General features: G+C 41.4%; 1 protein-coding gene across 2 annotated transcripts; it reads right to left on the bottom strand.

The window, feature by feature from the left end:
• Window positions 1–886: 886 nt before the first annotated feature.
• Window positions 887–13,744, bottom strand: sox1a (SRY-box transcription factor 1a). 2 transcript variants are annotated; one of them, XM_026145340.1, is made up of 3 exons: window positions 12,318–13,744; window positions 8,340–8,389; window positions 1,638–1,698 (listed from the first exon to the last, which is right to left on the bottom strand). In XM_026145340.1, exons 1-2 carry the CDS (start codon window positions 13,158–13,160, stop codon window positions 8,369–8,371), a joined length of 864 nt encoding a protein of 287 aa, XP_026001125.1. In that variant the 5' UTR covers window positions 13,161–13,744; the 3' UTR covers window positions 1,638–1,698; window positions 8,340–8,368. The 2 variants fall into 2 exon arrangements, with proteins under 2 accessions (XP_026001123.1, XP_026001125.1); XM_026145338.1 differs by lacking the exon at window positions 8,340–8,389 and having other exon boundaries at window positions 887–1,698.
• Between the last annotated feature and the right edge of the window lie 5,553 nt (window positions 13,745–19,297).

Here is a 19,297-nt window from a genome sequence, read left to right on the forward strand (position 1 = left end):
AACCAAGGATCTCTCAAGAGTGTGTGTTTGTGTGTGTGCAAGTGCAGAACGTGTGGGTCTGAACGTGTGCACAGAGTGGGACTGCGTGTCTATGTAATATAGTTCCTATATAACAACCAGCAACCTGGTAATCACAGCATGTAGTCACCTGAGATACTTATTATCTAGTCTCTTTACATGTTCCCTCTTTGTCTGTACCACGGCACAAGCTGCACGCTGCTGGATGAGCGTTTGTCTTTGTGTGGCGGGCTGCACACACCTGAACAAGTCAATGAGAGGCTGAAAACGAGTGAAAGAAATATATAAATTATTACAGACTGCAGTGAACAATTTATGTTATTATGGGCCCAACTTTGATGCTAGCAAAATGCATTGATGAAAAAAAATCAATAAAGCAAGGTTACAACACTCACAGCAATTACGACGTCAGTTATTTTTCATTTATTGGCTTTGTGATTTTCACACATCAACACAGATCACCCCAGCACCTTTCGCTTTCTCTACCCAAAATCAATTACTTAGGGGCAATGGTAAAATAATTGAGGGCGCATTTAGGCCTTGAAATTAATACATAGTTTAAATGTTAAAACTTTTCTGTAACTCCTCACTTTGAAGTATTAATTTACCTCTCAAATTGAATATGAAAATAAATGACGGAAAGCACAGTATTTTTTTTATTCTCAGGCTGTAATAAGATGCAAGAGTTTATTTGGTATGTACTCTTTATTCCCCCCCCCCCCCCCCCCCCTCCCCAGCCATGGGTGGCTGTGTAAGCTAACAGAAAAAACAAACTGCAAAATGCAAGTGCATAGCACACGTCTATCTCATAAGATGACTTTTAATCCATCAAAAGACAAAACAAAACACACGGAAAAACCTGATAATAATAATAACAGTAGTTACTTTTCTAAAGCAAAAAATATGTATATTACATGGCGTATACACTCATGCACAAGAAAGATGTTAATAAGAAATTAACAGCATATCCAAACAATACATGTTTATTATAGGGGATTGTGTTCAAATGAAAATGACCTGTTTCATCTGATCCTCTGTTCCTATAGTGGCAGATCTTTACAAGGTTTCTTTTGGGCTGGTCAAACAGCACGTTAAATACACTTGAGGCTGTAGAAAGATTCATTACAGGCATTTTGACGGATTTTACAAATCTGAAAATGCAGCGGGTTCTTGGACAACATGCCAGCTGAGGGACTAAGGGTATTAAGACAGTGAAACTGGCTCCAGTGAAAACCACGAGGGAAGGAGAGCTGCTGCAGTCAATGCAGTTTCCTTTTGTGTGTGTGAGTGTGCATGTGTGTGTTTGTTTTTGCTCAGATGGGCAAAAATATGGGGCTAGGATTGTTTTGTTATCCACAATTTTAAGCTAAAAAAAAGCCACACGATCTGAAGTCATACACTTTACTTGGATACAAAACATTGGGTGACAGGAGAAAGGGGTTATGTAATTAAGGGGTTTCAAGAAGGTAGCATCACAGAGGAAAGAACGAGTTAATGGAAGAAATTTGGGGTTCTGACAGTTGCTGACATTTTCTGAGAGGTCTTTTCGCCCGCACCACCTATCTCCCAGTGCTCATGGTAAAGATGGCCTGCCAGTAAAAGGGATGAGAAGCTATCTGTAAATCACAGTCTCCCCACAGTGATCCAGTTCAGCTGGTCATAGACTTGATGGCCATTGTCCTGGAAGACAGATAGAAGCACAAAAACAAGGAGACAAACAGATATATGTTACTAATTTGTAGAGGATATCAAAAGTCAGTAAAAGTAAAGTTATTAGCAAAAACACATAAGTATGTGTATATATATATATATATATATATATATATATATATATATATATATATATATATATATATATATATATATATATATATATATATATATTATAAGCAGACAGAAACACATAGAGTACATGTACATTGTCTAATCTGATGAATGGTTAAATGCATAGAATATATATTTGCAGAGAAATTAATCAAATTTATCCCACACCTTAAACAGTCTGATGGGTGACAACAATCTAATGGCTGCGGAAACAAATTGAATAGGGTTATAACCATTAGGAGCAATTTATCTGTACCTCTCTGACATTTTCCGGTGACATACACATCCTTCACTTGTTCCAATCTGGCCTATCTAAACGACCCAGTGTTTTGATCACTTGACCCAGCAGAGTTCAAAGGGCAGCCGGTTCAAACGGCTATCAGTGCGCTGCAGGTTGCAGTGAGCATCATAAAACTGCTGTTTCTTATCTGAACTCTTTGACCCCTCATTAACCCCTCTCTACTGCTTTGAGAATTATCGCCTGCTGCACATTTGTCGAGGCGGTGAGAGTCACTGAGAGTTTGTGAAACACCGAGCTAGTTGTAACATTTATAAGAGCAAGCATCTTTAGCTTCACTTTGGCAACGCAAGGGTTTTACCGAAATGGAAACAATAGCATTGTAAGATGCTCGCGCCGCTAACATATCTATGCTGCACTGAGGTCATGTGGGAAGGGAAAAAAAAAGATTTCCTTAATACCAACTTGTGAGTTTTGACATCTTCAAGAAAGCTGTGCGAATAATAAAATACTGTGAAGTGAAGAAATATGACAAAGTTTTGATGTGCGGCAACCTTATTTGCATGATTTAAAGGATCATATTAAAGTTAAACAGCGGAACTTTCCCTGTTATAATTCAAGCCTGGATATTCACAGGCACCCAGAAACTTTTAGTGACAACGCATGAATGTGGCATAATGTAAGCGGTGGTAATACTCACTGACTTCAGAATCACAGTTTCAGCTGAGGCTGATGGGAATGCCGTTATTTAGCGTTAAATACATAATTTGGTCTGTTAATGGCACATGATGAAAAGGGAGGGGATTATTTGATTTATTTGATGGGAAATATTGCATATGAGCCACATGACTTATCAGCCTCACTGAAGGAAAACTCAGTACATCAACAAAGTCCTCAAGATACACTGGACTACATGGGCAACCTACAGATTATACCTACAGCAACTACTAAGCCATGGAAACCCATGTCACAAAGCTCCCTGTGCACAGTTTTTGTGCTGATGTTAATGTCAGAGGAGGGTTGGAGCGCTGCAGTTATCGAGTCAGTAGAGCACTGGTGATTTTTATGCACTATACGCCTTAGCACTCAGCAACTCCGCTCTGTGGTCTGCCACTTCATGGCTGAGTTGCTGTGGTTTCTAAATGCTTCCACTTTGCCATAATACCACTTACAGTTGATTGTGGAGTATCTAGGAGGGTATGAAATTTCACAAACTGACTTGTCGCAATGGCGGCATTCATTTACAGCACCAAGCTTGAATTCAGTGAGCACTTTAAAATGACCCATTTTTTCCACAAATGTTTGTAAAGGTTGACTGCATGGCAAGGGGCTCGATTTTATATTCCTATGGCAATGGAACTAAAAACACCGGAACAGAGATGTGGCACAATACTTTTGTCTATATAGCATACATTGTCTGAGAACCATGCATCATGGCATTTTGTTTTGCAGATGAAAATATGTTATTGGACAGCTAAAGTCTCTGACCTGCTGGTGCACTAGAGGAAAAGTCAGCAGAAAGCAACAAAAAGATTACGGAGAACATGAATTTTTTCTCAAAATTTCACCTCACTGCTTTTGTTAGACGGTGTCTGAACACCACCTGACATCGTCTACTATGTAAAGAGCATTGAGCATAGAGCATCTCTATGTGTGTCCAAAGCTTCAAAGTTTGTCTCATTGCTTTGTGGGGACCAGCTGGGAAAGAAGAAGCAGTGCTTCTGCATGTACATGCTTTTATTTTTAAATAAGACTTCAATCAACCTCCTGAAATTATAAGGTTCTGTTTAAAAAGAAAAAAAGGTGTTCAAATGGGAGAGAAGAAAAAACAAGATAATAAGTAGGCTAGAAAGAAAACAATATTATTGTACTCAAAAGTACCATTACTTTTGTATTAAAAAAGAACTTATTAGAGTCAAAATGCTTTCGAGAGTTTTATAGTTTCCAAATGCTCTCTTAGTTTATTCCCCCACCCCCCAAAAAGACTCAAGGTTATTGCATATATTTAGTGAGGGACAGGAAGCCACTTACCGTGCTTTTATTAACATTCATTCTAAAATCCCCTTTTCTCTCTGGAGCACATGTAATAGTCTGACTGTTGCTGCCAAACAACACTAAGTTTGCTTGTCTTGAAGAGTCCATGAAAGAAACTCTTTGTGGAAGCACTTCTGCTGAGAGAGGGGGAAAAAAAATCTAACAGTAAACGATTCTTCCTTCAAGAGCGCAAACAGGAGTATTTCAGAGGACACTTAAAACTTATCATGTGGCCTTTCCTTGTTGTTGTGTTTGGAACAAATAGGTACTGAGGTATTTTCTTATTTGAGCAAAGCAACACAATGCTTTTGCCTGAGAAAATGAGATTAACTTTTAAAATATCTGGGGTTTTTTTCATTTAAACAACAAGATTATTTATTTTTAGCAGCAAATAGCTGATTTTATTCATGTTAAGGAACAATTTCTTCATTTCAGAGCCTTAAAAACTTCCCTCTACATCTGTTCACCCATTGATGGATTATGGATTTATGTCAGGTAACAAGGAAGTCTCCAAGAGAAATAATTTCCTTGCACGGTCATAGTAAGTATGACAGGACCAATATGGCAAATGGGTAAAGTTGGGCTTAAATTCTTAAAGGGCTGTACTTTAATACAAATGATATTTTCTTAAACCCAAACAAGTTGTTTTATTATCTAAACCTAACCGAAGTGCTAGAAAACACGAACTAATGAGGAAAAAAGATATTGTTGTTATTGAACTGCAAAGTCCACATAGGGTGGAGGTCAGGGTTAGTGGATGGGTCAACAAAACACTTTTTTATTTCAAAATGCTCTTGTTTTTTTAACTATGTTCCTTAATCTTAACATGTTTAATATAATAAGCTTGATGAACAAGGTCCTCTGCATTACCATAATCCTAACTAAGTTGTTTCGTGTCTCGGCCTTTGCAAACATAGGCAGAAAACAGATGAACCATATTGCGCTCTAATGGGTTGTGTTCAAAGGGGTTAAGCTGGAGGACCTGTCACTGTGCTCGCCAAAGTAATTGCTTACATCTCCTTATGCTGCTGTAATCACTAAACAACTCTGACAGGGCAAGAGTCAAACAGTCAGGGAGACTGTAGAGCAAGCCAGCTCTTACTTTTATCCATTTTAGTTGTGGTAAAAGTCACAAAGTCACATCTGTGAGGTGAGAAAAAATTAAAGAAATATCGCTCTGTATAATGCAATTTAATTAAACAGAGACACAGTGTGAATGATTAAAAATGACCATACAGTTGAATTGACACTTCTTTAAAAGAGTTAAAAAAAAATTATATGAACACTATATTCTTCAAGAAGATGGGAATTTATTGACTGTATCTGACTTTTTAAGCAAAGTCGAAAGAATAAAATGCCTCCTGAAAGGACAATCTGATGAATGCCTGTAAAGGTTATACAAGTTTTTCTTTGGTCTTTATTTTTGTCCTAATATAGCTTCAACCTAGGGGGTTTACTTAGAAGTTGTCTGTTGTCTGGCAGATTTTGTTTGGGCCTGACTTTTGTGCCACTTTATGATCGTTCGGCAGTTATTTGATTAATTATCAGAGCACTGCATGCACAGGTGCTTGTGAACTAGGCCTTTACCCCAACGCTGAAATCTAACATAAAAGATAGGATAATTAATTTTTAAACTCTAAACCAATCACATTACTTCACTCCTACCACTAAAAAAGTTGTGCCAGTCAGAGTGGCTCGCCACATTAAAAGATTCCTTTTAAGTGCTGTGTGCACGGTGGAGAACTTCGAGCCCAGAAAGCATGGCACAACAAATCTACAGTCAAAGTGTTTGTGGAAAAGGTGAAAGCTCAGTCATGTCATGTTATTTAAGTATGTTGACACTTATTCTTTGCAACACAGTAATCCAAAAATATACAGAACAGTCAGTATACTGTATGTAGTTTTGAATTTGTTGCAGGTATTAGTAACATGACATCAATCCAATATTTCTAGAAATAATTCTGCATCATATTTTAGCGTGATTAAAATTGTATTTAATAATAAAGCATGAAACACTGCTTTTGCCAGAAAAGTTGAAAAAAGGGTTATGATGCACAGGATTAATGATCTCTGAGTCCCCCTTCACAAACTGGCAGGTTACTGAATATTAATCCAACAGTATGATGTGTTTGAAGCTTCAGTCTGGTCTCATTTCCAAGTTTGTTTAATTAAAGGTAAACACAGTAGATCATTGTGAATGATGACAGTTCTCAAACCAGAAGCTGTATGTTTATCATTGATGATAATTCCCTGCTGCCATCAGAGGGCAACAGGACAGGTCGTTTATTATATTATTTAAGTAACCCAAGGCGGTTTTTCACAAGTACTGACTGCTCTACCGTACTTCTGCAATGCATATTTAAATTTTACACAGTAGGAATGTTTTTTTATGTGTCTTGCATTTCTTATTTTGGACTTCCTATTTTGCTTGCCCCTGTTTAAAGAACCTGCTGAGAAACCCGGTTTCTACCAAAAATATCAGTGAATAGCTTCGCTTCATTTAGATGTAATGCCCACTTGTTTGCAAGTCTCCCACCTGCATGCCATGTACCAACTCTGAATTTAACAGAAACAGATGGAAAAAGCAGGTGTTATGTTAGTTCTGCTGCTAAAATAAAGTGCCAGTACCTGTGCAACCTAAATTAAATACAGCAACTGCCTGTGTCCTTGGATTTAAACTTATTCCTAACAACTTTAATACAGTTTGCTCCTGAATTTCTGCCATTAGGATTTTTTTTCCAGTGCGCGAAGTATCAAATTTCTACATGGCAGATAAGTCTCAGGTAGGATGATGGGGTGGCTGGTTTGGTCTTTAATATAAAAGCCTTTGACACACAGAATCTATAAATCATTTAACTCTAATTGTATATGTTGGTATCTTTTACCCATTGCTATGAATCTTTGCCAGTCTTGACTAAATCATGCTAGCCACCTATACTGTGGCCACAGTGGAACATGATGGAAACACAATATCAATATTGAAATGTTGATATGGTGAACAATAGGAAAATGAAATTCACTGGTTGACAGTTTGGTCTGCTGCTGTCGTGGTGACAGAAACTGTTGACAAAAATGTAAGTCATTAAGACATTATTTTTTGTAGAAAGTGATCAAATGTATTGGTGTGATTAAAGAAATTTTTAACACAAGACATTTCAAGAGTTTTTTTTCCACGGGCAAGGCTGGAGGAGGCTGAGATTGTGTCTTTTGTAACATTTTGTAACATTCTTTCAAAGTTGGATTCATGAAACTTTTTTCAGATGGCATTGGTGAAGATGTAAAATTAAAAAAAAAAAAAAAGAATACGCAGAAGAGGTAACGGTGTAGCCCAGATGGGAGGGTCGAATAAGCTTTAAAGATTTTAACTTAAAATTTGCAGTAGTTTCATAAATGTCACTCCGTGTTAGACTATTTTTATTAAACGAGAAGGGATAAATCCAGATTGGTAAAGGGAGACTGCAGACTTGTGACTTTTGTAAAAATCCAGGCTACCATCTTGACTAGGAATCCTTAAACACTTTCATTCAGTGATGGACAGTGAGACCACTCAGTATGCTGCACCCCACCCCCTTAACTTGCATCTTCTACAGACTTATTCTTCCCTTTCTCCTCCTTCCTCCCCCCCAAAATCCCCGGTTCCTGTGGAGTGGCAGGTTTTGTGTGGTCCCCAGCACTGTCCCGTTTTTATCTGTCCTCTGACGGGTTACCCCGGTCCCCCTCGCACCTGCGCCGCTCCCAGGTCCCTACAGGAATGCGCTGGGGCTTGTAATCGCCTTTGTGGGGGCCATTGAGTTGTACGGCTGACTGAAACTTCCCAACCTCACAGCGCGCTGGCCGCTGAATGGGACACAGCGTGGGGCGGCTCTCCAAACCGCGGACCCTGCCAAATTCCTACAGTGGCGCTCCACAATCACTCCCACACAGGCCCCGATATACCGCCAGGCAGGAGGGACGGGGAGGGGTCGGGATGTGGTGGTGCTGATTGTGTGTGTTGGATAGACACATGGAAAAGTCTACATTTAGCTCCAGACAAGACGGACACTTTCTGCGTCGCCACTCCGGATGCACATGGCGCCCCCCCCCCCCCCTTTTTTTTGTTATTGTTATTGTAATTATTATTATTATTATTATCATCATCATCATTATTGTCACTTTGTGAAGCTGTTACAGTAAAGCAATGATTTGGGGTAACAATAAATGAAGAAGATGTATTTTAATATCTCACCTCTTAAAAAAAAAGTTCCAGTGCAGATGCTATTCCAGCAACGGTGAAATCTGGAAAAAAAAAGCAAATAAAAAAAATGCATTTGGTGGATGTTGTGAACAAAGTTTCAAAATAAAGCAATTTCTCATAACTTTTAGTACATTTGTGCCGCGTTTCGGTGCATTAGGTCTGTGTGCCGGCATATAGCGTGGTAGCTGTGGGTAGATAGAGCAGCACTGCAGGATTAAGAGGCAGCAAGATTGTTAAACATGTCAACGTGTAATTGCACGATAAGGCCCTTCCGAGGAATTCATTGGCCCAGTTGCTTTCTCTATTCCGCGCTAATCTCGCCCGGCACATTCGCTCTGTGCAATCTGTCTCCATAATCTTCTGTGACAGAGCGGGCGACGAGAGCAGGCTGCTTGGTAATTTTTTTTAGGGAAGGGGGGAGACGCAGAGAAAATATGCAGAGGCGTGATAAAGTGACGCTAATTATCCCCATTTAGGACAGGGAGTGCAAGGGATCGGGGCTTTACGAACAACCGAGTGTGCGCTGGAGCTGATGGCCTCCTAGCACGGAATATATCGGTGGCTACAAGATAAGGGTATCGCACGGTGGAGAGATTTATTGGCCAGCCAGCTGTACGTGCGCGCACTCACACAAACACACATATACTCTTTCTCCCACACGCGCGCGCGCGAGCGCACGCAGCAGTAGCAGCAGCAAGCGCCACATAGCCTGTATACTTTGCACCCTACACTTACCCCCTCTTCCACCTCAAGGTGTAATTTATTCGGGTTAAATTTGCCAGAACGCTCCTCTTTTTAGCCTGGCGATGCGCCGTGACGCGCTCCGCCTCTCCGGGCTTTCAGTGTTAATCCGCATCTCTTCACATCAACAGATAAGATAGAAACAGATGCAAAAACACACGAGGAGGCCATCCCCTGCCATACGGTGCACGCTGTATTGCGGAGATGTCTCCATAGATGCAATTGCTTTCGGGTTTTGGAATTTCAACTAATTTCCAGACATTGTTCCTCTGATTTTTTGCCCCCTAAAAGATTAATGCGCAGCCAGACGTTACATGCTTTACTATGAGGCCTAACAGGTTTAATTGACATACCATGCAAGTCTTCATCAGTGTGAAATAGGCCCTTTAACTATGTATTTGAGATTAATTGATTTTTTTTTATGCCTAAGCAGGCATAAATTCCCCTCATTTGCATGTGTATGACTATTAGGGTATCATATGAGGCCTACAGGCGATAAAAACGGAAAATCTCAAAAACATCTGTGGCCTGTCTTCAGCCTAATATATACATATATTTCTTTTAGATTAATGATAATTATAAAAATGACTCGGGCATCTTATTCAAAATGCAGGTGTTTTTGTCAAAGGTACCAAAACCGGTCCAAAATCAAAACACTACATCTGTGAAATTCTGATGAGTCATCACCAACTCAACAAGCTACTTGTCTGTAGAGCTGTGACGAGTGGAAGTCAAAATTCAGTCCGAGCAACAGTTTGGACACTGTCAGGTTTGTGCGTCTGTTTTTCATTTAAACAGAGATTTTTCTCCTTTAATTACAATCACGGGTCGTTGGTTCACTCTCAAGTTTCAGTGGTTTTTATCGAACATGAAATTATTGTTCGAATCCCAGTTTGTGCCTCACGCACTTTGCCCACACCCCCTTTCACTTTCCTGCTATTTTGCTCGAGAGTAAAAGGAGCAAACAAGTCCCCCACCACCTTGCTGCTTCTCACATTATGGGAGTAAATAATTAGAATAAAAGCCAAGTAACATAGATTGCATTTATTTGTTAGACGAGTGATCAAGCCTCTTTAAGTGCCGGTTCTTTGATTAGCAAGCTGATGAAAATGCAGCTAAAGAAATTAGGATTCTTGTGAATCCCACCCTTTTTTTCTTTTTACCCTCTGTCGCATTCTAGCTTATAACGTAGAAATCAATATATATAATCTAATAATTCACATATATTATCTGACATCACCATAAAAATAAAGCTAATAAGAGAAGTGAATGCAAGATGAACTGATGGTGCAGTTCGGGTGAAAGATTACTGACAACCCAGACTTCGATTTTTATCCCCTTATTTAAAGAAACAAATAATTTTATCTTTAAAATCTTTTTCTTTCTTTAAGAAATTTTTAGATAGCTGTTCTTTGCTATCCCTGCCTTATTCTTTTTTTATAGTGTGTTCAGAACAGAAGCTGTAAAATTGGAATTTTAAAAAAATGCATCTCAGGAGATCAAACACATGTTAAAAGTGATTAAATAAAAAAAGAAATAGCTTAATATTTTCCTTTAAAAAATGAAATACACAGTGGAGAAGTTGTTCAGTTTTTAAGAGCAGTTTATACTAAAAAAAAAATCTGCTTTCATCGGAAAAGAAATGAAATTCTGGCGCAAGTTTCCGTAAAAAAAATTGCAATTAGACACACTGATTAATATAATAGTAGAATAGATAATGAACTAGTTTCATTTAGAAATATATATATATTTTTTAAAAAGATTTAAGCTGCTCTTGCTAATAAAGGATTAAAGGATTCACATCTCATACGGTTTTGAAAGGGGAAAATGACATGTGCTTATTACAAATATAATCAAATTTCTATTCATAAACGAGAAGGCTTCGTTCATAACACTAACAGGTGGCTGTCATGCTAAATGTTCTTCTTGTGCGTTATGTCATCATAAGTTTTCAAAATATTCAAAATCAAGCTTGTCCTTTTATATTTATATTAAAGGAGAACGCGGGCCACAATCTGGGCCTGCATTGAATATTTAAAAAAATGTTTTCATAGTATTGGAGCCTGCGTGCTACTGAAATAGAGAAAAGCAAACTTTTTAAAAACAATTTATGGACACGTTTCTAAACATGAAACTTCAGCTTCTAAAACAGCATCCTGTTAGTGAAATGGTTCCCTCACAGCCCTACAGGCTGTAGCTTTTACGCGTAATTACGCACAAACAATTGGACCATTTAAAAGCTCGAGGGATCTGTCCACCAGCGTCAAAATTTAAATAGAAGATTTTGTTTTTTGTTTTTCGTGAAGACTTCTGATTCTTGTTACCTAAAACAAAACAAAACACTTCTGTAAGACCACTGTGAAAAATAATCAATCTAAGACGTTCTCTTAAGAATCAAAGCAACATCTTGTGAAATTTATTCAATTATTCTTCATTGCAATATCAGAGCTTTTCGCTCGCGGAAAAGCACTTAAATTACAACAGCGGTTGCCCGTCATCCTTTCAAATATTAAAATTATTCACAATTTACAAGAATTAGAGTGTTACAATAAAAAGAGATGATTTCCAAGAATTATGACACAGGCTTCTGCAAATGAACACAAATGTTTAAAGAAGCTGATTTTCCCATATCTTTTAAAGCACTTTCTTATGATTATGACACTTATCTCATTTTCAAATAACTTACAATAAACTCCCCCCTCCCCACCCCCGACCCCCAAAAATGATGAGACAATTGAAGCAAATCTCCCCAATGTGAAAACCTGGCGTAACCCTCAGCTAAGACTGTGAAATAAAGGACAAAAAAAATAAATAAATGATAGCACAATAACCAATATCTCAGCATCATATTTGTTATATAATTCCACTGGTGGCTATTCCAAAAAAAGCCGAGATGAATATGCTATTTACCCTTCATTTACAATATCATAAACATTCTGTACAAAATGCAGGTAGTTCTCAGGACCGGGGTTATTTTAGAAAAGAGGTAAATATTTGGTTATGGTTCGTTTGCAGTTTTCAATTATTCTATGAGTTCTAAATGTGTGTTAGCGGGACGGTCCCGTTCACTCCAGCCGTGGCGCTCTGGTAATGCTGCGGCAAGGCATGGAGTCTAGTTTGCATTGAGGGGTCCCCCGGCTCTCCGGTAGGTAAATACATGCTTATCATCTCTCTCAAGTCTCCGGGGCAAGGACCCCGTGAGTGTGTGCTGCTGACGGGAGGGCTTACACTCGGCTCCGACTTCACCAGCGACCCTAATGTCCCCATGGCAGCTGAGGAAGAGACGCCGGAGCTCTGGTGCTGCGTGTAGGTGATCCCGCCGTAGCCGGATGGGGAAGCGTTCATGTAGCTCTGAGAGTTCGAGATGGGGCTGTACTGCAGGGCTGTCATGTCATAGCGGTGCATGGGCTGGGGGTTGTGTGAATGATGGTGGTGTGAGTGGTGGTGGTGGTGCGCTCCGCTCCCCGGGTGCTGGCTGTAGGCTAGCTGAGCCTCCTGCATCATCGCTGCGGCCGCCGCGGCAGCAGCCACCTGCCCCGAGTACGCACCGTTCGCCCAGCCGTTCATGTGCGCGTAGCCGGAGCTGGCGGAACCTCCGTGACCTCCGGGGCTCTCCAACCTCTGCCCGACCCCGGATGAACCCATGCCAACCCCTAAACCAACTCCACCGCCACCGCTCGGCCCAGAAAGAAGTCCACCAGCAAGGGAATATTTGTCCTTTTTCAGCAATGTCTTGGTCTTCCGTCTTGGTCGGTACTTGTAATCCGGATGCTCCTTCATGTGCATGGCTCGCAACCGTTTAGCCTCGTCGATGAATGGACGCTTTTCAGCCTCGGACATCAGCTTCCACTCGGCGCCCAGCCGCTTGCTAATTTCAGAGTTGTGCATTTTGGGGTTCTCCTGCGCCATCTTTCTCCGCTGCCCACGGGACCACACCATGAACGCGTTCATAGGTCTCTTCACCCGCTCCTGATTCGCTTTCGACCCGCTATTCGGCCCCGTTTGCCCCGTCGTCGTGTTCGTTTGGGGGCCGGGGGAATGAAGGTCAGTTTCCATCATCATGCTATACATTCACCTGGTTTTTAAACTTCGCCACCAACAGAGAAAAAACAAGTCACTTTCACAACAGGTCAGGCGCACACAGGTACGGGTGCGCTCGAGATGACTGGGCTACAAAATTAATATTCTACCCCAAATTGAAATAAACACGTGATGAAAATTAATCCGAAAAGGCATATAAAATGTTCTCCAACCAGCAGTTCGCCCTGTTTTCGCCTGGGCTGGTTCACATCCACTGTGATAGAATGCGCATTTGAGCCACTTTTCCTGTCGGAGTTGAGAAGTTGGTTAAAGCGGCGGCCATATGATGAGCACTGACAGCGGTTAAATGAGCCACAAGCGGCCAATGAGGCTCTAGCAGCGGAATGATTTGCATGGCGTTTGGTCAGGTGACTAGAGGACCATAGAGGAAGAACACACCGGAGGAGGAGGAGGAGGAGAATGAGGAGGGAGAAAGGAGGGTCAATCCCACAAATAGCACGAGGCATTTGAAATTTCCAAACACGCTCTCGGAGACTTCATCCACAAAAATAACGAAGATTTGTTAGCACTGATGTAGCGGCCAAACATTGGGTGCAGTCTGTGATTAGGATGAGTCAAACATCTCAATTTATTTATATTTAAAAAAAATAGGTTAGACTATGGCTGCTGATTTTTTTTTTAAAGAAGGAAGAAATCAGACAGCTTATAAATTAGGAAGCATAAAAGTGTGGGTAAAATTCTTTTTTACCTTCAACTTTCTTCCCAGATTTGACATTGAAAAGACACTTCCTCTCCTATTTAACAAGTTATTCTCACATTCGCAACGCGCACTAGAAGCCTGGGCCTCACTATATTTATGCACAGGATTTGCAATACACTCTGCCCCCAAACTAGTCTCAGACGACTTGATGCTGAGCAAGCGCCTCAGATATCAAATTTTAAACCATCTCTCTCCCTCGCCTGTGCCCCCTTACCCCCACCCCCTCCTCCTTCCAGGTATGTAATTAAGGTTTGAAGTAATAGCAGGTGTCAGATAGAGAAATTAAGCGCATTTATAGCTGAAAACTATTTGAAAGAGATTTGGTTAAAAGAAAACTCTTGGTCTGAGAGACGAAGCCCAAGAGGATGGATAGTCGTATAATGACGTGAAATTGCCGGGGCAAAGAGCCATTATCGCCGTCTGCTGGTGATGGTGAATGAGTCCTGGCCACGCGCCCGCGTGCAGCTATAGATGAAAAGAAATACTACACGTAAACTGTCATTTTAGTGGATATGTTGTGGGTCTGTTAACGCCTCTTATTTAACATCCAGTCAGGTATTCCGTTTGTTAAAAAAAAAAAAATACACGAGAGGGGAAAGCGGTCTGTGTCTTCGAGTCCGCGCATATATAATCCAGATTTCACAGCTGACCTCCCCTGAAAAGCCCAATCAACCTCTAATTGAAAGGGAAAACGAAATACCACTTCCCGCGGCGAGACTAACGATTTAATCATTCTATCGTTCTTTTGCTGTTTTTATTTTAATTGGAGCTTAGCTTGATATGGTTCTCTGTTTAGGACCAGAGGGAGCGAGATCACTCGGACGGATCCGGGCGTTTTTGGTGATAGGGTTAACTTGATGTCACGGTGGTCAATAAACGGTTACAGCGGTCCAGGCAAACGTGGCTTAAGGCCCGAGGGAGATGGCAATGTAATGATGACACCCGGAGAGCTTTGGGGAGGTGAGTGCGAGTGAAGCGATCACACACACGCACTCATAAAAAGAAAAAGAAAATAAGAAACCAATTCTTGTCTCATTATACAGATACAGCGATTTGTCAGTATCTGCTCAATATTAAAAGTCTAATTCATAAAAACATTTAACCTTCTTTTTTCTTTTTATTTAAACATATTTTTAACTAAATAGTGTAAGCACACATATAACACCGCTAATATTAAACCGGCCTATTAATAAATGTATTAAATACATTTTCATGCTTTTCAGATTTCTTAAACCTGCCTGGACCCTGCCCTGACACGACTCTGCTTTAATTCACACCAGTGCTGCAATGCATCAATGCATCTCCAGCAGTTATTTAAAAAAAGTCGACATCCTGATGAAAAGATTAGAATTGTTATCGTTAGCTTTCTTAAATAGCCAATAGTAAGAGAAAATATGACTTCTACTATTACTGTCACTCTTGTTAGAATCATACTATTATCGTCGTTATTTATTCTCCGTGCTGAGTGTCTTTAGGCTTGTACGCACAGGATTAGCCTTTACAGTGACATTGGGACCCTGGTGGCCCCTGTTTACTTTCTCTGTCATTCCCCGTCAGTCACTCCTCTTTTAACAAACCTCCTTTCAAACCTCCTCGCTCCTTTTGTGCGCGGCCTTTGTGACGGGTTGTGTGCGCACTGTGATGATGGTGCGCGACTGGGGCCAAGGGTCAAAGCGGTTATCCAACCCTCCCACCCTCCATGGCCACAAGAAAATAAAAAATATATATAAATAAGTGAACAATTTTAAATAAATACACACAGCTTGCGTGCCGACTCCTCGAGCGCAGCGGCCAGCGGGTGCTATTATGCTTTTTATTTTATTTTTTTTATTTTACTCTGCGTCCAGGAATCAGTCCCACGCAAAGGAACCCCTTAATTAAACAAAAAAATAAATAAATCTTTTGACCGATTATATCTGGCTTCCTCCCTTTCATCATCATCTTCTTCTTCTTTTTTTCTTTTTTTACCCCTTGATGCAGTTAACCTGAGCGGGGACAGCGTTTTTACACGGCTGTGGCTGTGCCCGAGCAGTGCACAAGAGCCGGCGCTCGTGTAACTGGGTGGCGTTAGTTTTAAGGAAGTAAAAGGAGTCCTGAACACCAAGGACACAAAACGTGGAGCTAATTATTCAAACGAGTTTAAGAGACAAAGCATCTGCTCCTTAGCCTTAAATTACACATCCTAAATCTAAAGATGTGACGGTCAGCCCCCCCGCCCCCGCCCTCCCCACAACCTACGGAAAAGTAGAAACACCAAGACAAACATAGAGTCCTGAGTGAAAACAGGCTGCCCCTGGATAGTCTAATGCGTCCCACCATCAAACAGTTATTCTTGTTTACGGCGAAACAAATGTAGGCGCCAGCGAACCTCATCCGATCTTCTTCCCTCGGAAAAATCTAACTGGGCTGGTTGAAGAGCAACTTGTAGGATCATGAAGCCACAGTGTGAGCTTTGCGCAGCCCCTTGTGGAGCTCACTTGTTCCAAAATAAAACGACAGCCTCCAGCTGGAAACACATATTATCTGCACTGCACTGAACACAGACGCTCCGAAATAAAGGCTGTCAACAAGACATTTATTTCAGCAAGCGGAAACGCCGAATTCAGAAAGCGTTCAAATTCGCTTCACTCTGTTAATATTATAACAATTTTGAGAATTAATTCCACCACGCGTTAAAAAGGCGATTTTACGCACAACAGACAGTTTAACTACAGATTAGATGTATATAAAAATGACTTTCTTGCGTAAGGAATTGTAATATGCAAACTTACGCATGTCCCCCTCGTTCCCTCTACTCCAGACAAAGTGGGAAGAATTCTCCCTCCATGCTCCTAAAGCCGTCCTAAACCCCTCCAAAGCTTCATGTAAGACCGCTACTCCCACTACAATCTGGCCGCTCGAGTGCCAAGGCCATCCGTGCCCGGTGCCCAAACCCACCACTCAACACACACTGAGGGGCAGAGACAAGAAGAAATGACATTTATTATACACTCTAAAAAAGACAATTCCAAGTTATTGTTTCTCTCTGCAAAAAGGGGGCTTGCTTCTAACATAATGAAGCGTCTTTTGTGTGGCACAGAACAATACAAAACAAGTATTCTAATAAATAGCCACTTTTTTGTGTGTGTGATGGTGAGGGGAGAGGAGTGTGTGTGTGTGTGTGTGTGTGTGTGTGTGTGTGTGTGTGTGTGTGTGTGTGTGTGTGTGTGTGTGTGTGTGTGTGTGTGTGTGTGGAGGGGGGGGGGGGGTGCTCTCCAGGATGAATGGGCTGGAGCGGCGGGGTTCTGAAAGGCAGCTGTGCCGCATTCGGAGAGGAGGGGCGAGGACTTGGCGAGGAGCCCCCGCACCCCCTTCGCCTCCTCCTGGATACTGACTCCCATTACTGATCCTGGAACAGAAAAGGACGCAAAGGTGGGGGGGAGGAAAAGGGGTGGGGAGGGGTCGGTATTGACTTTGGAGGCTGTTTTTACTCAGGACATACACTGTTTCCTACAATATGATCTTGGAGTCATCAAATATTGTCTCATGCTGTGATGTCCACAGAATCCAATTAGATGTAACCTGCACAGCTTGTAAGCATGTGGTTTTGACAGCTTCTAGGTGGGGAAGGATTTAGCCTACACACACTCACTCATACACACACACACATATAGCATACAAAAAACATGCAACAGCCACACAGCTGGGCTGATTAAAGCTTTCCTATCTACACACAGGTTTACCGTTTTGAGATGCAGCATGTGTTTCACACACATGGTTCGGTCTCCTCCTCTGAACTCACCGTTGATTGCTTCACAGATTAATTTCTTCCCCGGCCTAACCCTCACATGTCCCATTTGTTTTGCAAACACAGGACCAGAGCCCATTTGAGCAGCTCCTTCATTGTTAATGGATTCAGCAGTGCTTCTGCTGCTGCTCCTCCTGTTGCTGCTCCTCTCTCCCTCCAATGCCTGTTGCAGCATCCCTGCTCCAGGGCTGCCAGAACTCACAGACTCCCTGACTTGTAGCTGACGGGTGTCTTTGCTGCAGGCATCCATCTGCCTACTGGGGGAACCAAGGTGGAAAAACTCCTAATAAAAGTAATTTCATGCTTTTTCATTCTTTGCCAATAAAAATGCTCTAGGAATGCTTTCTTACAAACGTTCATTATTGTTTAGTAACCTAATCAGTTTAGAAGGGCACACAGCGCTTATGTTATTATCCCTCAAAATGTTTTTCTTTTCAATTTGTTTTAAAGCGAAAATACATTTCATAGATGCCTAAACATAGATATATAGATGCCAAGATTTCTTCCTGGTGTGCAACATCAAGATAACCCTCAAGGTGTGAGATAACCCACTGGCTTATTGCGTTAAACCACTGGTGGTTAACCAACATTTCCTTTTTTCTAAATCTACTTTCTTCCCAGGACAAAGAGAAGCCACATTGCAGATTAAAACAACTTCTCCACGCTGTCAGGTTTTACCGATTCGCCGGTGAATAATATGCGAGATGTGTTGCATCAAATAAGCACTACAAATAAACCACATAAGTGGGAGATTGACACAGAGTGGCAAGCTAAGTAAAAGTGGCTGGGTGAGAGAGGGGGTGGGGTGGGGTGCAGGGTGAGGTTGGGTGAGACAGCCCGAGAGGGAGATAAGATCAAGTTCAGACCTAAAAGCGTTGAGGGAAAAAAGTGAGCCAATTGGCTAAAAGCAGAGGTTCATTCTGTCTATCTCGAATCGCAATCATATGGCACTTAAAAATATGAAGACCTCAGTCAGCGATGTAATGGTAAATGGTAAATGGCCTGCATTTGTATAGCGCTTTTCTAGTCCATAGGACCCCAAAGCGCTTTACACTACATTCAGTCATCCACCCATTCACACACACATTCACACACTGGCGATAGCAAGCTACATTGTAGCCACAGCTGCCCTGGGGCGCACTGACAGAGGAGAGGCTGCCGGACACAGGCGCCACCGGGCCCTCTGACCACCACCAGTAGGCAAACACGGGGTTAGTATCTTGCCCAAGGATATTTGGCATGCAGCCAGGATGCAGCCTGGGATCGAACCACCGACCTTCTGATTAGTGGCTGACCTGCTCTGCAACCTGAGCTACAGCCACCCCAGTGATATGTAATGTGATGTATCATCTGTTGCATGGGTGGAGAGGCGGTGTTTAGAATAGTTAACCTGGTTTATATGTAGGATTTCAAAATGTATTTCAGTAAATAGCTCAATGTCTTTATTGAGTCTCAAGCAGGATGGTAACCCCAAACTGCCAAAGTGAAAGTGTGTATTTTTTCTTTTTTCCCCCCTGTTTTTTTGACAAAGAGAACATAACATGTCATTCAAATCTGGGGCACTCTTGTCTACAAGCAATTTGTTCTTTTGTTGCTCCATGTGCTCTATTTTCATCTTCT

This window comes from Astatotilapia calliptera, chromosome 16, assembly GCF_900246225.1.
Source record: "Astatotilapia calliptera chromosome 16, fAstCal1.2, whole genome shotgun sequence".
NCBI lineage: Eukaryota > Metazoa > Chordata > Actinopteri > Cichliformes > Cichlidae > Astatotilapia > Astatotilapia calliptera.